The sequence below is a fragment of the Spermophilus citellus genome (assembly GCF_964194105.1).
Source record: "Spermophilus citellus genome assembly, chromosome: 11".
Taxonomy (NCBI): domain Eukaryota; kingdom Metazoa; phylum Chordata; class Mammalia; order Rodentia; family Sciuridae; genus Spermophilus; species Spermophilus citellus.
Genome location: NC_138192.1, coordinates 98,311,141 through 98,334,083, shown reverse-complemented (window position 1 = coordinate 98,334,083; position 22,943 = coordinate 98,311,141). Strand labels below are relative to the sequence as shown.

The following is a 22,943-nucleotide window of genomic DNA, read 5'->3' as shown; positions in this document are numbered from 1 at the left end:
TGCAAAATTCAGGAAACAATAGTATCTTCTTCATGGAGCTGTTGTGAGAATTAATTGGAGTTATCACACCTAAATCACATAGGCTAATGGCTGTCACACATTAAGCATTTAATAAATGAATACCATTGTTAATATTCATTAAAACAGAATTCAGGAGAAAGCTGGTATTGGAGGAAAACCTGTTGAGTTTAGTTTTTGAAGAGATGATTTTGAGTCTTTGGTACAGCCAGTCTGAGGACCTAGTAATGGAAAATATGATCCTCCAGCATGGGAAAGCAGTAGAGAATATAAGAAAAATTTAGGTTGTCTTGTTCACATAAAGGTGATAGTTGAAACTGGGAGGAAAGAATGAGAGCATATGATAGCATGAGTTAGAGAGGGAAGGGAGGACTTCAGGAGCCCATTACTTAGGATCAGGAGAGAGGGAAGAGTCAAAAAAAGGGATGAAAAAAGAAGAATAAGAAAATACTTTGTATACAATCAGTGACTTGAAGAATTGTGCTCTATATGTGTAATATGAAATGAATTGCATTCTGCCATTATGTATAACAAATTAGAATAAATAAATAACTTAATTTAAAAAAAAAGAAGAAGAAGAAGAGAAGGAAGAAAGAAATGAAGGGAGCATAGGATCTTCCTAAAAGTGCAAGGTGGGCAGGAAAGGGAAAACGGAACAGATGAAGAGAGCTTCAGAGTTCCACCTCCTGTTAGTGGATCCCACCCAAGTTCCCAAGAAGAGGTAGAGGAAGGTCCTTGGGTGCTGAAGAGACAGAGGAGCTGCAGCGGAAGGTAGGGAGAGAGTCTTTGGGTGGGATCACAGAACATGGTTGCAAGGGGCAAAAAGCACTCAGGTTGACCATCAATGTCCAGGGCTGTTGACATCTTCTTGCCATCCTGGTGTATGAGGGTTTTCCTGTGGATCCTTTAAAGAAAGGAAATTGTTAAAATTAAATAAAGTAATATCTTTACCACCCTCCACTTAATGAACTCATGGCTCACCATTTCCTCTGAAAAACATGGCCCCATTTTCTCCATGTGCCCAGTGTTTAAAGCTAGAAGGCTACTTTCTGGCATACTGGCCTACACCTTTTAGCTAAGGGATTGGTGGCCCATTCAGATTGGATAAGGGACTTCAACTGTATATGTACAGTGATTTTGGTAGTCTTTTCTTCTTTCCCACAAATGGACCTGAAAAGTATATTTTCTTAATTTTAATATTCAGGTTTTTTTGCTATGGACTATTGATCTTAAACAGAATATAAGAAATGGGATTTTAAAATATGAGACTTGAGTTTATTATCTAACCAACATAAGGGATGTTTTGGATAAAATCTAGCCTTCCTCAATCTCCTTTCATCTATTCTGTCTACATGCTCTGATTTCCTAATGCCCTTTGAATCCTCCTTAGTGATTCCAGATGCACTCTGGATGCACGGATCATCTAACATTTCCGTAGAGCCATCCTGTCTGACTCTGGAGGTAGCTTTCTAATTAAAGTTGTTATCTCTGTGTACCACATTGCTCCTTGGGTTTTGAAAATGTTTGTAGATGCAAGACAATTTGTATGTTTAGATTTCCCAAAGTTTGAGGGAAATAGCATATTGAAATGCAGCCAATACCCACCCACATGTTCACTTTGTTTTCCTCTATTCTTACAAAACACTAAAAGTGATGTCTTCATGAGCAGTTACAAGATTGATGGGAAGAGGAGGAGGGATATGTGATCTGCACACATTTTACAGTCCTTCATTTTACATAGATTGACCACGGCCCTACCTTTGACTTTGCAATATTAGTTTAAATAATAAAGACATGACATTTCATAAAATCATCTACTAAAGGTTCACTTGTAATTTACAAATAGGAAGAGCACATCATTTTTCTTATTCGTTACAGACCACATTGTAATTTCTGTTGCATCTTCTACACAAAAAGTACTTTAGCATGCATTCAAAGTGAGGGTTAAAGAAGGCACTATACACATAGCCACGCTGGATAAGACAGGTTCAGAAATTGCTATAGCCTGGTTTGCTACCTCCCAGTCACTAACATTTAGCCTACCTGTGGTCTCAATTTCTTTCTGTCTCTGGGCCCTTGGATCATTTAGCCCTAATATTAAATGTCTGCTAAAGTGGGCCCATTTCCTTCTTTATATCTACCAGGACCCAATTATAGAATGGGTTGTAGTAGACAAGTTGAAGGTGCAAAGAGGAATAGCAAGAGTAAGCAGTGATAGGATGTGGCACTTGGAAATCTGGAGAAGTAAGGAAGGGAGGGGAATGAATGTTTGAGCCAACCATGTACCATCTCTGGCGTTTAGAACCATTAAAAATAAATTGGTTTGTGTGTAGCTTTTTCAAACCAGCCTTTAGATGACTCTTTTACTGAGTTAGGAGCGCCTGTGGGATTTCCAACTGTGTTTGACACTCCTGCACCCCAGGTTGGCCTCAGTGTAATCCCATAGGAGGCTTCATTGCCATCCTGCAGGGCCACTGAGTTGTGCAACTTTTGGCAGCTCCATGGCTTAGAGAATGTTGTGCTTTCTGGTCCCTGGGGAGTACAATGCCTAGAAGTTTAGGGATGGTTGGGGGATGTTGGAGGATAAGGTTTAGGAATAGAAGAAAAAAAATTAGTGCATTTCTGAGAGAAAGAATGGTCCAGAAGATTGAAACACTTCATTTAGTTCAAGGATTGGTCTTCCTTGGATGAGATTGAGTTCTGCCCTGAAAAGGTACTACTGTTTGTTCTAAAATACTCTTAATGCTCATTGGTTTTCCTTTATGTTTTAGTGAATAGCCATACCTGAATCAACAAAAGAGCTTCTTGTTTAAATTAAGTGAATTCTCAAAATAAAAGTTTCTAAGCCTCAAATCTATGTTTCTAGAAAAAAAAATGTTTCTAGAAAATTGGACCAGAAATTAAGAAAAAAATTTATCAAAGGAAAGCCTATGAATAAATGAAGGACTTGAGTATAAGCTCTCTGATGAGAATGCAGGCAGTGTTTACCCTTGTCTGAAGTTCTTGATTCAAGAATAACAGCCAAGTCTTCTACACAAAAAGTTTCTTAGGCAAATAATGAAATCTAGTAGGATCCCCAGTTTCAACCTGAATATTCTGAGTTCTGACTTCTAGAGGCTAAATAAAAGGAATGATCCCTTTGAGTTCCATTGCTTTTCAATGACTTTTTGAAATAATGAGCTCCCTCTGTATCCACTCATGAACAAAGCTGCCCCTGAATGGCTGCCACAATACTCTTCATAGTTCTGGTCCTCATTTTCCCTACCTCTGCCACCTGTATCCCTATGGGGGGAATTAGCAGTATTTGTGCCTTTAGCAGTATTTGTCCCTTTATCAGAGGCACACGCACTTCTTGGGAGAAGAAGGGCATGGTGTTTGCTATCCCTGAAATGGCACCAGCTTTGCAAACTATGCACTGCAGAGACCAGTTACTTCTGCTTTGGCTCTGTCTGCAATTTCACTAGCTACCAAGCCGGTCCTCCTTGGTAAGGCTTTTAAACTCTTTTCCAGGCATGGGAAAGTTCTTATACATTCATGAATATATTTTCTAAACACTGAAGTATTATGACTTTATATATATTTAATTAAATGATAATTACTTATGTTTTCATATTAAATTTAAGAGAAAATTCTGGAGCAAAATTTAAAGAAATAGCACCACCTAGGGACAAGTTAACGTCAACTCTGGAATTTCTCTCCTCTCTTTCCTTAACATTCTTGGACTGTCATCACTTTTTTTATTGGAAGAGTATGTTTTAAATCCTTATTCCAAAGTAGTTTCCAGGCTTTTCAGTTATTTGAATGGTAAATAGGAGTCTCGTGGATAGCGATGATGACGTACCATCATGCTCTCAATTGCTTCTCCTTTTCCTCTAAAAATATTATTTTCAATAAAGCATCAAGCTTACTTCCATCGTCCATTCTCAGTATTTTCTTATTCAGGTCATGATCATATCAAATGGATTCTATTATGACTTTCCTCCACCATCTATGTGACAGTACTTTATTTTCTTCTGTCAAGATGCAATGACTACTCTGATTAACTCTTTCTTTGGCACTGACTTTATGTGACTCCTTTCCTCAGGAATAGGATCAGAGGATAAAATTAAAATTCTTCTTTCAAAACATTGTGGGTTTATAAGCTATTTAAGTTCACAGTCTAAAACAGTGGCTCTAAGACTTTAGTCACTGTGTAGAGTTAGACATGGCCGCAATTCCAATTTGATAAGGGTGGATTAGGGCATAAGCCCTAAATCCTTTTTTGGTGGTGGTGGTGGTGGGGTACCAGGGATTGAACTCGGGCACTCAACCATTGAGCAACATCCTTGTGTGTGTGTGTGTATACACACACACACACACACACACACACACACATACACACACACATATATATGTGTGTGTGTATATATATATGTATATATATATATATATATATATATATATATATATATATAAAGATATTTTCTGAGATATTTATATTGCTGAGTTGCCTAGCACTTTGCTTTTGCTGAGGCTGACTTTGAACTCACAATTCTCCTGCCTCAGCTTCTGGAGCCTCTGGAGCTTCTGGGATTACAGGCATGTGCCACTGCACCTGGCCTAGAATCCATATTTCTAACAAGAATTTTGGTGATTCAAATATGGGTGGGATTTGGTTTACCCTAAGAAAATACTTATTTAAATGATTGTTTTTCAATGTGGAGTTTTTAAAATGAAGTCATTTTAAAGCATAGTTATTTAAGTTTTGTCACAAAAACGACCATGCATTTTGAAACTTCATAACTTAACCTTAGGCTTAGAGAAATATGTCTAATAAAATTTAGAAAAGTAATAGTGACATGAGTTTTTTTTTAAATACTTGAACGAGAATACAGATTCTCCTTAACTTATGATAAGGTTAAGTCCCCGATAGATCCATCATAAGTTGAAAATACATTTAACACTTCTAACCTACAGAACATCACAGCTTGGCAACATAGTACACTGTTGAGTGCCCACTGTTTACACTCATGCTCTCATAACTGAGAACTTCTATTCCCTCTTGCTGCCACATATTGTTAGTCCAGGAAAAGAACATTCAGCACATATTTCCACCTGATCATTAAAATGGCAATCTCCTAAATAGTTGCATGGCTTAGTTCTGTGATTTCTATTGAGTTATCCAGAGCCAGGGATTCTCTTCTGAAATAGTCAAAAGTGTTGTTTTTCTATGGAACTGGAATGTAGGGGAAGGTGGAGGGTTCCTTGTTGGTTTTGACAGTTGCAGTGATTAATAGCAGTTTTATCAACCACAGGTCAAATAGGAACCACACAAGTTCATACATCATTTGTCTTTTTTAAAGTTGAAAAAAAACACCTTGAAGGAAACTTCCTTTGTCAGTGGATCACAAGAGAGGAGGAAAAAATATTTTGGATGATTGCCTCTCCAAACCTCTTTAAAATGTGATGTTATACAGTAACTTGAGAGGCCATTCATGTTTTTTCTTTTTCTTTCAAAATTATCAGTCTTTGTAATTATTGATCAGACTTTTTTAAAAATTGAAATTGATGTTTTGGGGCATTGTCAACAATATCCAGAGGGTTGTTTGAGATTGATGTCACCAGCACATAAACACCTTCCTTGTTTTTCTCTCTCTCCTGTTTTTAGAGTAAAGATGGCAAAAGTCCACTGCACATGACAGCTGTCCACGGAAGGTTCACCCGGTCACAAACCCTCATTCAGAATGGTAAGAGAGATGCTTCCATGGTGTCATTATTTGAACAGCTTTTTGGTCTGAGTTTGACTGTCAGTCATCTTAACGTGAAAGTTGGTGCTTTATTTTGGAGTTTTAGTAAGCATAGATTTACACAAGTCCTTGACAGACTTTGCTAAAAGCTCATTGTCAGACATAGCATCAATATTCTCCTTAACAGAACATAAAGCCATAGTTTCACAGTCAATTCCCAGCCAGGCATGTGAGCTTTGAAATTGGTAATGGTATACAAAACTACAATTATGGGGCTGGGGTTGTGGCTCAGTGGTAGAGCACTCACCTAGCATGTGAGAGGCCCTGGGTTTGATCCTCAGCATCACATTAAAAAAAAAAAAAATAAGTAAAGTACAGGTATGTGCTCAACTACAACTAAAAAATAAGTATTTTTAAAAACCCTATGATTATATACTTTTTACTCTGAAACAAATAATGACAAGTAGCTTACATTTTCTAGCAGCAAATTATTTTTAGATTTTAGAATTCACTGTAGCTCCCTAAGCTAAAGTTCATTAAGTCACTTGGGCAGAGGTAGGAAAAAGGAGAGGACTCAGAAGAAAGGCAGGTAAGTATGTGATATAAAGGATCATAAAATCCCAGGCTTGACAGAGACCTTGGGAAGTCACATAATATTGTACTTTTCCAGGCTTACAACAAAGGTGTACTTGAATCATCATGGGCTGTCTCTGAAGCCAAAGTACCAGGGAGTGTCACGAACTATCATATTTCATGTTACTGTTGTAGGTCACGGCCAGCATGCGTGGGTTGACTTTGATAATACAACTTATGTTACCTCAGCAAATCTTAAAGACAGTTAAAGAAAAGAAAAGAAAAGCAGGTTGAGTTCATCTCTTAAGCTGACATTCTAGGTCAGTTTGGTAGTTCCTAAACTTTTTTTTTAGCTGACCCATATTTTCACTTCTCAAAACTCTAATGTAAGTCAGTTTTCTTAGATCTGTATTTTTCTCATCTTGTAAGAATTTTGGATGACATGCCCTAGAATGGTTAGTGCATTGAGTTATGTTTTAGGTGCTTATGTCATAAAACCGAAAGGCCTCTGGCATGTGGATAAAAGGCCAGCCAGTGAAATTATGCTTAGGAAGCAAAATATCTACAGCAAAGCAGAGGAAATTTATAAGCACTTCAGTGAAGCTGTAGGAGAAGAGAAATCCTAACAAGTTTCCAGTGAGCCAAGGAAGGTAAAATGGAAATTACTATACAACATCCATTATTTATAATCTGAAATATGTGCCATGCCTTTGACATCCATTTTTTTGAAGGGAACTGGATATAAATATTGGGGAGAGGTAACCCTAGTCTTCCTCTTTTGAATACCTTTTCTTATCCCACTGTATTTCTAGCCTGTTTTATAGAAATGATGCCTATCCCTTAAAAAACAAACCCTTTTAAAAAATATAATGTGGGCTGGGGATGTGGCTCAAGCGGTAGCGCGCTCGCCTAGCATGCGTGCGGCCCGGGTTCGATCCTCAGCACCACATACCAACAAAGATGTTGTGTCCGCCGAGAACTAAAAAATAAATATTAAAAATTCTCTCTCTCTCTCTCTCTCTCTCTCTCTCTCTCTCTCTCTCTCTCTCTCTCTCTCTCTCTCTCTCTTAAAAAAAATATAATGTGAATTTAATCAATGGGCCTTAGCTCTGTGGCCTAAAAATCTTTGTTTCTCATTAAAGCAGCCTCAAGCCACAAAGACAATGTTGGAGAGAGAACAAGTTTTTCACCTTTTAAATGCCACTTTCCTAGAGGTCTATCCTTTGCCCCACCCCCTCGTCATCCCCAGAGCCCTCCTGGGTCATTCTAATATGCTTACATCAGTCCTAGAGGACTGCTGGCTGCTTTGACCTCTTCATGAGCCAGCTTAGGGGCTCAAGGTCTTCCATGTACTTCTTGAGCATTCTTGCCGGACTTTAGAGTTGGAGCAAGACCTGAAAGAAACCCCATCTCTTACCCTCTGTGTTCAGGGAGTCTTTGTTTTTGAGCTTGTCTCATTCTTGGTTGGCCTTATTGCTTGTGGATCAGGTGGGGCCCAAAGTCCTGAATCAATGAAGAAATAGTAGCTACCATATATAGCCCATGATATATAATGATAAAGCTAACATTAGCTTGTGTCAGGCACTTATGTAAATCCCATATAAACCCTTTCAACCACCCTATCAGAAAGAGGTGCTCTTATTAACGCCCTTTTAAAATGGAGAAACTGAGGAAGAGAGGTTGACATTGGTATTGGGAGGCAAGACCATTACGTTGAGGAAAAGGATCAGAACACAGGTCATCTAATATCACAGGTGGAACTCTTAACCACTGCGCTTGTCCACACATTCTCTGGAAGAGCAATGATGTTTAAAAAAAAAATTTTTTTTAACTATTTACTCTTAGAGGCATGTATCTTTGGAATAGGGTTGTCCTTGTCAAGGGAATTTGGTATTCCCTTCTCTCAGCTGACATTTCTTTGCCTTCATTATACATGTGAGAACTGTGAGTTCTTCCATTTGACATTTTGGACTTTTTTTTTAATGCCCTTGGGGAGAATAGGAAGTTCTTTATTTCCCTCCTGTTTATTTGCTTCCTTCTGGGAAAAATTCTGAGCTACAGCTGAGACCCTTCCTCCCCAGAGGCTCTCATTTCAGGGCCTGTTGTCAGTCCTCCAGAGTGGGTCACAACACAAACACACAGGAGACCCTCTGTCCTCCAGGAGCTGGGGGTGCACTACCACAGGGCCAAAGGCTTTCTGAGCCACCTGCGTATACACTGAGGAATGTCCTTTGTATTTATTTGTCTGTTTTGTTAAGTTGCTTTGGTGTTTTGACTTGGTACATGGCAGCTCTGATTCCCATGCTGCTCTCTCCAATCAAGGTTATTAATTCTATTAACTTTGTTTTTCTAGAATCATTCAGCTTTTATAAGATAATCATTTAAAAAATAACTCTTTTTACCTCTGTTGTCAAATCACAGTTTGTTCTCTGACACTGCATTATCACAGCAAAGAGGGAACAGAACTGAAAGACGACATAATTTGGTACGAGGAGGCATTTGATCCAGCCATTGGCACTGGGCAGCTGTCTTAGATGCTGTCCAGCATGTTATAAAAGTTCAAAAAATGATGTTTTCTTCACAAAGCTTTAAAAATAAATAAGAGTTTGTGCAGGAAGAGTCAAATACTAGGTTAGGATGACTCACAGTAAGATTTTTGACCTTTTGGCTCACAATCCATTTGAGGCAACTTAATAAAACGACCATTCTTGTTTGTGCAGTGAAATACTAATTTCAGATGGCTGCTTACATAATACTGATTAATTATCCCTTCTGACATGCTCTGCATACTTTTAAACTTGCAAATGTTTATTTTCCTCAGTAATTATCAATGATCAATTACCAACATTTAACTTGTAACCCTCTGTTGAATGGTAAAGATACTTAATTTGCATTCCAAGCAAGTCTTAAAGATTTTAAAGTGGACTCGGAAAGATTTATGGAGTGATTATAAAATAGAAATTTACCTATCTAGGTTTTACTTTAATAGAAAACATTTTCAGATAACAAATATGCTATCTTTTATTTTTCTGCTATTATGCTTTCCTGGAATGTATTTTAAATAAAACAAAAGCTTATGATGGGCTGGGATTGTAGCTCAGTGGTAGAGCACTTATCTAGCATGTGTGAGGCACTGGGTTCAATTCTCAGCACTACATAAAAATAAATAAAATAAAGGTCTATCGACAACTAAAAAAATATTTTTAAAAAAGTGTATGGGGATGATAATTATCTATATTTCTATGGCTTTTAATTGACTTTTAAAATGATATTAACCACAATAAAAAGAGACTTTATCAGCTCAGACCCTCTATTCTACACTGCCTGATATTTTTCACTGTTTTCTTTCTGTACTCAATTTTTTTATACTTGAAGCTGGTAAACTGGAGACTCTAATACATCCTAAGAATGGTTTGATGGCTTTTGGCTGGGAAGGATGTGTAGTGACAGTGTTTTTCAGGGCAAAGGCTTCTCTGAATTCAGGGACCCCCTCCCCATTTCCCAGATCAGTTCCATGTTTGAACCTCTCCCATCGCTGTGGACAGTCCTCACACAGATCCATGCACCCTAGATTGCTCTTTGGATTTTTCTGTTTATTTAAGAATGTATACAAAGTTACACATAGGTAATTATTACTTTTATAGAAACTGTCACTATCTATTTATTTGAACAAGTTGTTTTAATAATAACCATTGTACCACAGAAGCAAAGGTTTGAAAAAAGATCAGAATTTTAGGTTCAAATTGCCATTTGTATCTTTCTGTCACAGTCAAGGTCAAGAAAGAATTACCTCTTTTGCAAATAGCTATTGAATTGCACACACCATGTGTGTACTAGATTGACTTTCAAGTGAATTCTTACACATAGAAGTCTTGGTGATAGAGTGAAGCGTGTGATCTTCCCTGTGTGCTGATGGCACTTTTTAAAGCATTTGCTCCCTCCACAAGGCCCACACATTTTTCGTAATTTTCACTTAGTGGCAAAGATTCTCTTTCATTAATTCTGTGTTTTACCAATGTAAAACAAATATTTTTCAAAAAATAAATATTTTTCACTGAAAACAAATTTTGGGAGGTTGTTGGTCATAATGCCCCAAAGTAGAATTTATGAGAATAAAAGGCTACTCAGATATTATTATCTATCAAGAGCCTTAAAAAATATTCATACTTTTGTGATCCAGTGGTTCTTCTTCTAAAAAATGTTGCAGAGAAATAATCTGAACTTTTTTGTAGAGATGTTCATTTCTGTTTTTCTTAATAGCAAGAATTTGGGAATAGCTTCATTGCCTAGTAATTAGGCATTTGCTAAGTAAATTTTCTAAACACTAATATTCTAGAGCCAGTTACAGTTATATTAATTGAAAAAAAAATCTGGAAAGTATTGTTATGTAATATTAAGGGAGAAAGTAAGATACAAAATTTTCCAGACTATGATCTCATGGGAAAATTTTACACATGCACACACACACACACACACACACACACACACACACACACACACATTCCATAATATTAATATTGTCTATCTAGAATAATCATGAAATTTATATGACTTCTCTCTTCCTTTTTGTATTTTGCTGAATTTTCTAAAGTTTGTATGACAAGAAATTTACTATCTCAATCAGAAATATTACTTAAAACAAATGTATCATATCTTTCTAGATTGAACAAAGCCATTTACATAATCTTTACATTTCTTAGGATTTTAGATTTCTCATTCTGGAAAATATAAGTATATATGCACAGTTTAGATATACACACTGAACATTATAGTATTAGCTTACCTTATAACAGTATATTTTAGTTTAATATTGCTTATTTAGATCAATGTAATTAATAGTGGAAGCATGGTCAAAATTAATAGAAATTTGTAGATTATTTTGTGAAACACAATTTTCTGATAACTCCTACTCTAAAATACTTGATATCTAAGAGCATGCTGTGATAATTCAATAACTTAACAGATTTTCATAATGATGCAGAAATTTTTTCCTATACAGAATTGTCAATGAATAGAACATCAGAATAATTTACTTCTTTGCCCCAATATACTGGGTGTTTTCCTTTATTAAAGGACAAGTGCATATTAGCTCAGATAAGGGCAAGCATACTTTGTGACCCTCGTCCCTTGATGTGCTTATGCCTCCTTTACTTCCTCATCTTTTTTTCTGTAGTTTCTTCAGATATTTCCATTTTTAACTGAAATATAATTTACATATCATAAAAGTTGACCTTTTAAAACATACAGTTCAGTGGATTTTTAGAATTTTTTCAAGGTTGCACAACTGTCACCACTATCTAATTCTAGAACATTTCCTTACCCCAAATGGAAACCTCATGCCCATTAGCAGTCACTCCCCATTCCATTCCTCCCTCCTCCAGTCCCTGGAAACAGCTAATCTATTTTCTGTTTCTTTGAATTGTTCAGGTCCTTTTCTTGGACTTTGATTCTTTCTGGCATTTAGAGAATATTTATTTAGTCAGTCAACTAAAACACCATTACCAAAATAAACTCCAAATGAATCAGATGTTTCAACTAACAAATGAAACCTTTCCAGTATAGAAAACATGTACTAGTTTCTTTGTTACCAGAATGTAGAGAAAGCCCTTCTAACAACTTAAAACCCAAATAATAAAAGACTTATATATTAGCAAAAAAAATATTTCTACAGGATAAAAACACCATAAATAAAACAAACAAAAAAAATGAAAACCTGGGAAAAACTACTTGTGACATGTATTACTGACAAATTGGTAATTTCCTAAATGTTTAAGAGCTATGGAAAAAAATCAAGGAATAAAAGGCCACACAAACATATTTTTAAACATGGGCAAAAGTCACAAAAAAATTTTATAGAAAAAAATAAATGGCTCTTCAATACATGGAAAGATGTCCAACTTCCATTGTAATAAAAGAAATGCAAATAAAAGCTCCACCAAGGTTCCACTCGACAAATGGCAGATATCCAAAACCTTGACAAGGCTGTGGGGAAGCTGGTTGGAGTGCAGAATTACACAGAAAGAAATGTGGCAAACTCTGTCAAAGACACATATTCATTTGTCCTTTAGTCACGAAATGTCCCTTCTATGAATTGGCACTAAAGATGCATCTGACCAATATGAAACAGTGTACACTAATGTTATTACCTGCTATAATCTTCCTGATTATAGCAAAAACTAATACATCCTTGCAATAGAAAATGATGAAGCTCTATAGAAAAGAAGGATTAGCTCTAAGAAATGATCTCTAGGAGTGAATTCCAGGATATAGTAAGTGAAAGGAGAAACACAGACGCATAAACCAAGAGTAACAAAACGGTTACTATAGGAAGTGGTTGGAGATGAAATGGAAGAAATAGGAATGAGAGTGAGAGGCTTTTTAAAAGTATAATTTTGACTTTTGAAATGTGTAAATGTTTTACATGTTGGTAAAATAAATCAAACCTAGTAATTTTTTTCAAAATAAAAAGAATCAAATGAATCCAACTATATACCAAAATGATAAAATAAGTACAGAGAGTAAAGAATTCAGGTCAATTCTGAACAAAGTACTCCTTGTATAAGCTAAAGTCATGGTGGGAAAGTCTGTTTGGAATTGGATATTTGCACAGTCTCAAAGTATCACCACATGAATTGCTTATAAATTACAAAGGGGAAAGACCTGTCTGTACTGGGGTATGCTGGAAGGCACCTTTTTGTTTTTCTTTCTTTCTTTCTTTCTTTATTTCTTTCTTTCTTTCTTTCTTTCTTTCTTTCTTTCTTTCTTTCTTTCTCCTTCCTTCCTTCCTTCCTTCCTTCCTTCCTTCCTTCCTTCCTTCCTTCCTTCCTTCCTTCCTTCCTTCCTTCTTTCTTTCTTTCTTTCTTTCTTTCTTTCTTTTTCTTTTCTTTTTTTTTTTTTTTTTGCAATGCTGGGGATGTTACCCAGGGCCACGCTTGCTAGGCAGGTGCTCTACCACTGAGCTACATTCCCAGGCCTGGAACCATCTTAATCAAATAATCATAAAAAATTTTAATTGAAGTACAGTATACATAGCCTACAATTTATCATTTTTAAGAATTAACAGTTGAGTTGCATTGAGTGCATTCACATTGTTGTGCAGTCATCAGCACCAACCATTTCCAGAACTTTTCCTCCTTTCCATCCTGAAACTCTGTGCCCATTGTTAATAATCAAACTTGGTATCACCCAGCAATGGAATGACTCAACCTTGGTGTGTGCTGAGATGTGGTGGGAGGTACTCATCAGCTCAATGGCATTCTTGCTAAAATGTTTAGCCTGAATCTAATAATGAGAAAACCCTCAGGCAACTCCAGAAGGCAGAACATCCTACACAACATGATTTGGTCTCCAAAAATCACCATTTATTTATAATATTTATATATTATAAATTATGCCAGGTGTGGTGGCACATGCCTGTAATCCTAGTGGCTGGGGAGACTGAGGCAGGAGGATCGAGAATTCAAAGCCAGCCTCAGCAAAAATGGGGTGCTAAGCAACTCAGTGAGACCCTGTCTCTAAATAAAACACAAAATAGGGCTGGGGATGTGGCTCAGGGGTTGAGTGCTCCTGAGTCAATTCCTGGTAACATAAATAAATAAATAGATAGATAAATAAACAAATAATATATAGTTATATGTCATATAAATTATATATATATTTATATATCACCATTTATTAGTTTTAAAAAAATAAAAGGCAAGAGGATTATTTTAGATTAATAGAAATTAAAGATACAACCAACTGCAGAGTCTTTGATTGGATCTCATATTTAAACAACAACCAAACAACTATAAAGTATACTTGGGGGACAATTGAAGAAATTAGAATATACACTGTACATTACATAAAATTATACCAGTGTTAAATTTCTTGGATATAACAGAGAATGTGTTTATGTGTGAGAATGTGCTTGCTCTTAGGGAAAACATTCTTGGGGAGAAATATCATGATGTCTAACTTATTTTGAAATGGTTCCTCAGATAAATGATCAATTATATTTTTCAAACTCATATAGACACACATGAAAATGGGAGAGAAAGAAATGTGAAATTAAGGGGCTGGGGTTGTGGCTTAGTTATAGAGCGCTCGCCTAGCACTTGTGAGGCCCTGGGTTCAATCCTCAGCACCACATAAAAATAAATTAATAAAAAATGGGTATTGTGTCCAACTACAACAACAACAACAAAAAAGAAATGTGAAATAATTAAAAGTTGGGAGAAAAGGAGACAAAAATAAAATAGGATGAAATATTATATTAAAAGAATTATAATTAACTTGATAGCTACAATATATAGACATTTTCAGTTTGTAGTTATGTTTTTACTTTTACTTACTCATATTTTAAGTTAAATAATCAAACCACATGGGAATTTTTTCTTTATCTCTGTGTTCTTTTTAGTTCTTATGCTTTAACATGAAATTTCCATACGTCTTTAATTTTTTAATTGAAATTAAATGTCTTCAGAGTTACATTTTATGGAATTTGATTTTATTGTTTATTTAGAGCAGAAATCTAATTGTAAGATCTTTAAATAAAACAATACAGACAGATTTATATATATATATATATTTTTAGTTGTAGATGGACACAATACCTTTATTTTAGTTTTCTGTGGTGCTGAGGGTGGAACCCAGTGCCTTCCACATACAAGGCAAGCACTCTACCACTGAGCTACAGCCCCAACCCTGGACAGATATTTTTACAAAGCATTTCTAGTAGACTTCTCTCTCTGCAGATATAGTGCTACTGCCACTTCAGATAGTGACTTGTGTTCTTAAAAAATATTCTTGTACTTGAGAGCAGATACACACAGTGGAGTAGAAAAGAAATTCAACATCTGGCCGACATGAGTGATTAGCAAGAATGTAGTAACTGAATCGCCTGATTCCTTGTGTTATGCTGAATTAAAATCTCTCTTTCAGGAGGTGAAATTGACTGTGTGGATAAGGATGGCAACACTCCTCTCCATGTGGCTGCAAGATACGGTCATGAGCTTTTGATCAACACCTTAATAACCAGCGGAGCTGACACTGCCAAGTAGGTTACTGCAAAATACAGTGGTGTCATTGTCACACACAGGCATGCTGCCAAAGGGGTGCTGCTGCATGTGGAGTGTCCCCATTTGTCAGATTAAAGTGGATCTGTACTATTAGACTAACCACAAATTAATTGAAATAAATTAAGTGACTTTAATGACAGTCGCAGGGAAGAATCATTTTATTTTTCAGCTACATCAGAACGAGGCCCTTTCCAGTGGTTTCAATTAAGGAATCTTGAACTTGATTCCTAACTCTGCTTTCTAATTTTCTTCTGTTTTTTTCCAATGCTCAATGTTAACCTAACAGGAAAAAAAAAAAAAAAATTGGACGAATTTGAAATTTCTTCAGGATTCTTGCTTAGTTTTTTTGTGATGATTATGGAGTACAGTTGAGTTCATCTCTCACATAGGGAAGGAGAGACCTACTTTGTTTTACATATAGCTCAATATAAATACAGAAAGCCACCACATAGTTCTGTCACAGTGCCAGGTCCTGGGGGGGATTTCAGAAGAAGTTACCAGATTGTGTCTTTAAGGTACTCATAATTTTGTTGGGGACCAAAATTCACTTAGGACAAATAACTATGCAAAATAGTCTATTATAAGGTCATGAATGGAAAGGTACTTGAGTGGCAAAATGTTCGGTGCATATGCTGTAGAACAGAGAGAGGAGGGGGAAAACACAAGAGTGGCAAAGGTTTCTGAAAAGGCTTCAAGGAGCAGACGAGTCTTAATAGGTCTGGAGGATGAGGGTCATCTGAGCGAAGTAGAGGGTGGCAGCCAGCCCACACAAGAAGGAAAACAGGAGCAACCGAGGAGGGAAAGTGGTTGCCTCCAGAGTAGAGGTATGTGACAATGCTGTGCTCTGTCCAGGGGTGCACGGGAGCAGGAGTGTGGGGAATGCAGGTTTGCTGGGCTCTCCCTGGGCTCCAGTCCAACCTGTCTCACTTTTGAGCCCACTGCACCATCCCTCTGTGCTTCGGCTTCCTCATTTGAAAAATAGGAGTAATAATAGTACCTATCTATAGGTTTGTTATGAAGATTAAATGATTTAATTACTAATTAAGCTTTCTGGTATATGGTAAGATCTATATGAGATATATAAATATATCTGTTAAGGTTATTAAAAAGATAATCCATTTGAAAAGCTCTTTGACAGGTATGTGGCCCGTAGTAAGCTACCAATAAATGTTAACTATTATTTTATTACTTAATAATATGTGATAGAACCAAATTAAAGAGGACTTTAAATGCCCAAATGTAGAGTTTAGCCTTCATCACACAGACTGTGGGTTACAAACAATAACTGAATTTTTAGAAGAACATGAGGGCAGCATATGTTAGGAATTCTGTTTATTTGTCAAATGTTGTACAACAGAATTGAAAATCTTGCTTGAAAATGAACCAGAATTTAAATGGTCCAGGGAAGTTGTGATGGGATCATGTTTTAAATCAGATTCACAGAGGACCTGGTGTCCTGGGCTTAAAGTGAATTATGTGGAAAATTATATGGTGCACTCTGGTGCTATATAATGCTTTACCTTCATCAGTTCAACATTAAGTTGAACTGGGTTCTAATGACCTTCTGGGCTCCCCAGTCTAGTGGCAGAGATAGAACAAAAGCAGATGACTGCAGTACTATAAGGTTTGTTACAATGGAGGTTTGGACCTGGCTGTGGTTCACAGAGTTTGAGAAACACTATCTGGGTCCCCCACAAGAGTTGACATTTCAGCAAATGGAAAGATGTGTAAGAGTTTTCCAGGTGGATAGAACGGTAGGATAGAAAGAGAGGAAGAAGCAAGGAAGGACCTTCCCTGAATAAGGAACATAAATTTATCAACATAAATTGATAAAGACATAAATATATGAATGTGGTAAAAGCAAATTTCTAAAGTGGGTGATCTGATGTGTGGGGAGGTAGGAAGAAACGAGGTAGAAAGGCAAGAAGAGCCTCATCTCAAGGGATCTTGCATGTCCTGCCAAGGAACTGGATTCCATTCTGAGGCATCGGAAGCTGCTAAGGGATTGTAAGTGGGTGGGGCTAGCTGTGTCCGATGATCCCATTTGTGTATAAGAAAGATCATTGTGATTAGGCTTCCAGACGTTCTGGAGGCTGTCCAGATGGAGATCGTTGGCAGACATTTGCAGACTCTAGCAAATGTCCCAGGAGGAAAAGATGAGGTCTTGGGCTAAGGAGGAAGCTAAGGGCCTGCAGAGGAGGGAAATGCTGAACAAATAGTATCAGCAGCAGGATGTCTCTTCTAGAAGAGATAGGAACCCACTGTAAGCCAAGGCCCTTCTTGACTTGACTATTATAGTAGTCCCTAAAAGAGGCCAGCTCAGTTTTGTGGCAAGAGTGTGACACCAGGACTTAGGAGGCCCTTCCCAGTTTCTGAAGTTCTCAGCCAGGCCCCAATCCAAAGCCAGAGATCAGAACTGCTCAGTGTTAATTAAGCAGAAGTAAAATTCTTACAACCAGTTTTACCTGTCATGTGCCAATATTTTCAGTAGTATGTTTCCTTCAACTTTAGGTTATTGGGGGAAGTTTTTGCCATCCATTTGCATCCATTTTAGAGGTAAACATAAACTGTGACCGATATTTAATTAAAATTCCCCAGAAAAAAATCATTCAATAAATACAAAGTTTATTTCCTTGTAATTATTTTGCTTTCAATTTGTGCAAACACACTATATAGTAAAGTGCCTTGGAAATGACATTTTTGTTCAAGTGGCCTTTCCTTCTCTTGGCTGTGCTGTGTCCAAGGAACAGAGACAAAGAAAACCTTGTCCCAACCTTAATAAGCCATGTCTGCTTTCTTTTGTCACAGTATGTCTGGGGATATCTTGGAATAAGCTGTGCGACATTGGTTCAGTGAGTGTGTACCTGTGTCTGGGTTTGTGCTTCTATGTACAAGAGAAGGAAATCCACCTTAGAAAGAATATTAAAATAAGGGGAGGGTTTGGGGTTGTGGCTCACTGGTAGAGCTCTTGCCTAGAATATGTGAGGCACTGGGTTTGATTCTTAGTACTGCATATAAATAAATAAAATAAAGATCCATTGACAACTTAAAAAAAAAGTGAAAGTAATTGGAGGAGGTTAATTTGCTAAAAGCCCCTCAGAAAATCTCTGGGTCCTTTTTGATTTATGTAGCATAACTTAATAAAGAGGAGAAAAACAGGCTTTTCCTTCTATAAATAAATTAACTAATCGAATTTATTAAAATGCCCCATCTCCATTCAGAATCAATATGGCCAAATGTATATTAAAAGTTTTTTGTAGAAGTTTTATCATCATTATTTTCTTGTGGACTTAGTTGAATGTCATTTTCAGCCCTCAGTTAGAATGTTCTTTTGTTTGTTTTCTTCTCTGCTTCTCTGAACTTGAAGTCAGGGCACTTTCTGCAGCATGACTCAGTGCTCATGGGACTTTATGTGGCCTCAGAGCCCTTTGGTTTTCTTCTTCGCCTCTGTTAAGTGTGGGGCTCTTGTCTCCAGGATTTTAATTTGCCTTCTACCTCACCAGATCTTTTCCTGCCTCCACTGCAGCAGATTTGTGATGCTACAGTTATGCAGATAACTGGCTCTGGCACACATTCATCAGTTATTCGTGGAGAGCCTGTTAAGTGTCACACGTGGTGCCAGGTTCTGGGTTGAAGAGGTCCCTACCCTGAAGGAATTTATAATCTATGGGCTGGGGGATTTAAACAAACAATCACAGTTATGCTAAGAGTGTGACATCAAAGCAACTGCCAGTGCCTCTGGGACCCGGAAAACATATCTAGGACATCATATCCTGTCTGGCAAGACTAGGGTGGGCTTCCAGGAAGAAGCAATGTTTAACCAAGACTGAAGGATGAGTAGCAATAATTAGGCTTTGATAGAGAGAGTATTTTAGATCGTCAATATAGGCTTATTTTTATTATGATGTTACTTGAATATGTATAATAATATGTATAAATGTAAATTCCTTTGGCTTTTGACACCAATATATCAACAATTCTTTAAAATTATAAAATATATGCAAACATGGGCTGGGGCTGGGGCTCAGTGGTAGAGCATTTGCCTAGCAAAGCTAGTGCAAGGCCCTGGCTTTGATCCTCAGCATCACATAAAAATAAAGGTATTGTGTGCAACTACAACTAAAAATAAAAAAATTAAATATTTAAAAAATATATATATATGCAAATAGCATTCGTGTTGATTGCACAATTTGACAATACTGTAGTAGAAAATGCTCATGAGTGCTTTACCTGTGCCAAGCACCACTCTGAGGGGGTACACTTAACTGTCATAGCATCCCCAGCTGGGCTATTAAAAAAAAAAAAAACTTATTTTCAGCCCTTGATTGAAATGTTTTGGTTTTTCTTTTCGCTTCTCTGAACTTTAAGTCAGGGTACTTCCTGCAGTTTGACTGAGAACAGATGCTGAGTAGGGTCAGGACAGAGCCTAGTTCTTGTGGGGAAAGGAAAGACATTCACTGAGATTCTAGAATACCCATAGGTTGGACAATGGCCAGATCCAAAAGGGGTCTTTCTGGCCATGTTAGAGTATTTGGATTTATTCTAAAGGAATCACTGAAAATGCCTATAGACTACAAATAGCAATGATCAGATACCCATTGTTGGCAGAGAAACACAAATGCCTATCACTTAGTGGAACGTAAGAAATATCTAGACGGGCATAGATAAAATTCATAAGAAGCTTGATTTTTAGATTTAGGCTGACAATTCAAGTAAAAATCATAAAAATCATCCTATTCTAAATTTAGGATATGTTTTTGTCTTACCCACTCAGTGAGCAAAACTAAACCAATCCTTCTTCCCTAGAAGATTTGTGAGATAAATGTTGTAAAATATTTAGAAAGATGGAAAAATAATAGAAATGCTGACTAATCACATTCATTCTTGGCTTCTAAGGAGTCACACACCTGATCTTAAGAAAGCACAACCTGATTGCACCTTAACATTCAGACTGCTGATTACCCCTTGAAATAATAATCACAAGGGTAGTGATAATATTAACATGGATGGAAAAGGCTTACCACATGCCACATGCTCTAGCACTTGGGGTACATTATCCCAACGAGTCCTTCCAATTGTTCTATAATTCAGACGCTGTAATTGTGTTTATTTTCCTGATGAGGGAATCATTATATACTTGCCAAAAATCAAAGAGTTAGCAAGTAGCAAAAGTGGGACTCAAAACCAAAGTTTCTGACCCCAACACCTCAATTACAGTGTTCTCTTCCACACAGCCAAGAGGAAAGACTAGAAAAGAGAGGGTTAGGAAGGGGAAGCCATAAAAGAACCCATATTCTAATGGCACAAATGCCTTTTTTTCACCTCTGATAGCTCTCGACAAGGACAGTCTTTCAGACCTCATTTATTCTGAAATAACTGGGTAGGAGATGCCAGCTAATAGCCAAATTAGAAATAGCTAAATACAAATGGGTTCCATTAATTTTATGACTTGTCAAATAAATGTAGCGATTTAACTGGAATTGGTCTCTTTCCTGTAACTCATGCATGCTAACTTTAGGGTTCTTTGGCACCTTTTTTCTTGATGGGCCTTGATGTATACCTGATGAAGTAGGAGTGATGCTTTTTATTTGACTAAGACAGCCAAGTCCTAATTTTCTTACTAAAGGTTTTATAATCCTTCCTTGATAAGCAGTCTTATTTCATGACAACAAAGAAGTAGTTTTATTTTGAAGTGTATGGATAATTTCTGACAAGATTCTGAGATTCTGAATTCTGCTTTTCTCTTTTTTTTTCCAATTATGGCTTGATATTTAGTTTCACTATTTGAACCATAGTATCATATTCAGGTTCAAATGCCAATAATACTTGAGTCTACACAACTACGTTTTCAAAACCTACATTGAGATAGTGACTTTATTAACTAGAATAAAAAAATGTGTACTAAGCAGAATTTGTGCTAGAAATTTTAAATTAGAGTAATTCTGTATCTCTTTTGTAAGTAAATTGAAAACAATGGAATAATTAGCTAATGTAGGGTATAATGAATTACCCAAAGACAGGGTAAGGTGGCAAGGTTAATGACAAGTATTGGTAATGAACTTTATGGGATATATTACAGTGTTGCTGCTGTTAAACTTGTCACTTTTTGTTTCTCTCAATTGGCTTCTTATAGACTTTGATGCTATTTTCTCTTTTGCTTGTGTTCTTTTATGTAAAGATATATTTTACAAAAATGTATATGTGATGCCTTATGTGTGTGTGTGTTAATGTGTGTATGTATTTCAAGAATGAGGTAGGTTCAAAGAAATCTTAAATCCAGTCCTTGATTTCAAGTATGTTCTTTCAGGAACTTGAAACTATCCTATTCATTTTCCTTTTCTAAAAGTCCAGAGATATTGAATCAAAAATTTTTAACATTTTACTCCCCAAAACAAATAAAATGGCTAGGTAAAATTATACTAGCTTAAAATTCCACTTAGGTGCTTTAAAACATGTTATACATTTTTTTAAAAAAATAGTATGTGTCTATTAAATAAAGAGGGAACAATATAAATAACAGTATATAAGGAAAATCTTTTCCCCCATCCCCCAACTCCCTTTTCCTTTTCAGGAGCATCAAGGTCATCGCTGATGCAATTGCTTTTCAGAATTTTTTTTTTTTTTTGTAAATGATGAGAGAGGCAATTATAAGCAATTCTCCTCCACATGACACTGCCCGGAAGACTGGCAAATTGCATTTCTTGATGAATGCCAGCTATTATATACACTGAGCTGGAAATCTCCATATAGGGAAAGGAAAACTAACAGAGGGAAAATGGAACAAAAACACTAATAAATAGAAATTAACATGGAAAGAGGGAGTGGTGGTTAATTGCTGACAGACTCACATTTTGCAGAACACTGAATACCATGAAATATCTGTGGATATGTATATACTTTCACACATTTGCACACCTCATAATAACTACTGGGATGGCAAATAAAATCTATGTAACCAAAGCTTAACAAATTCAAATCATACTATTTCTTTATGAAGCATGAAATCTGAAAATGGGCCACCTTGTTCCAGAGAAGAAACTTAGGTGATTAATGCTGCAGGGTGTAGATAGCCATAGTCCCATAGTTGCTCATGTTATGTAGAGGGTTTTTAAAATCTGAAAGGTATTATTTGATTAAAATGAGATGTTGTGGGAAATGGTCACCAACATGATAAATGCTATGAGCACACAGGAACCACCTTGTGATTCTGTTTGTAATGAACTGTGATTCAGCATGTGGCTTTGGGTCCTTGTTCAAGGAGAGGTGGTAGGGAAGAGGAGGAAGAGGATTTAATTCTGAAATCAGAAAGTGCTGCCATCAGAAGGCTGCCTATCCCTTAAAGGATCATCCCGAGGACTGTTGTGGTGGGGGTCAATCTAATGAGTTATTTTCTAGACTCTTTCTGCTATTCTGTTGGGAAAAATATGATAGGCTTATAAAATATACCCAAAGTAATGTTTGTCACTCCTAGCTGTGTTTTTGTGTAGTGGTGTGTGTTAATGTGTAACATTAAAAAAAAAAAAAAGCCTTATTAGAAAGATGGAATTTAACTGGAAAAAGGTAAACA

The 22,943-nt window shown here is 36.6% G+C and overlaps 1 protein-coding gene across 1 annotated transcript in view; it reads left to right on the top strand.

Annotated features, from left to right (window-relative positions):
- ANKRD44 (ankyrin repeat domain 44) overlaps positions 1–22,943 on the top strand; it is a 300,661-nt gene that overhangs the window by 176,895 nt on the left and 100,823 nt on the right. The window contains exons 9-10 of the mRNA XM_081261737.1: positions 5,666–5,744; positions 15,240–15,354. Of these exons, the coding sequence (XP_081117863.1) occupies positions 5,666–5,744; positions 15,240–15,354 (194 nt within the window). The remainder of the gene's footprint in view (positions 1–5,665; positions 5,745–15,239; positions 15,355–22,943) is intronic.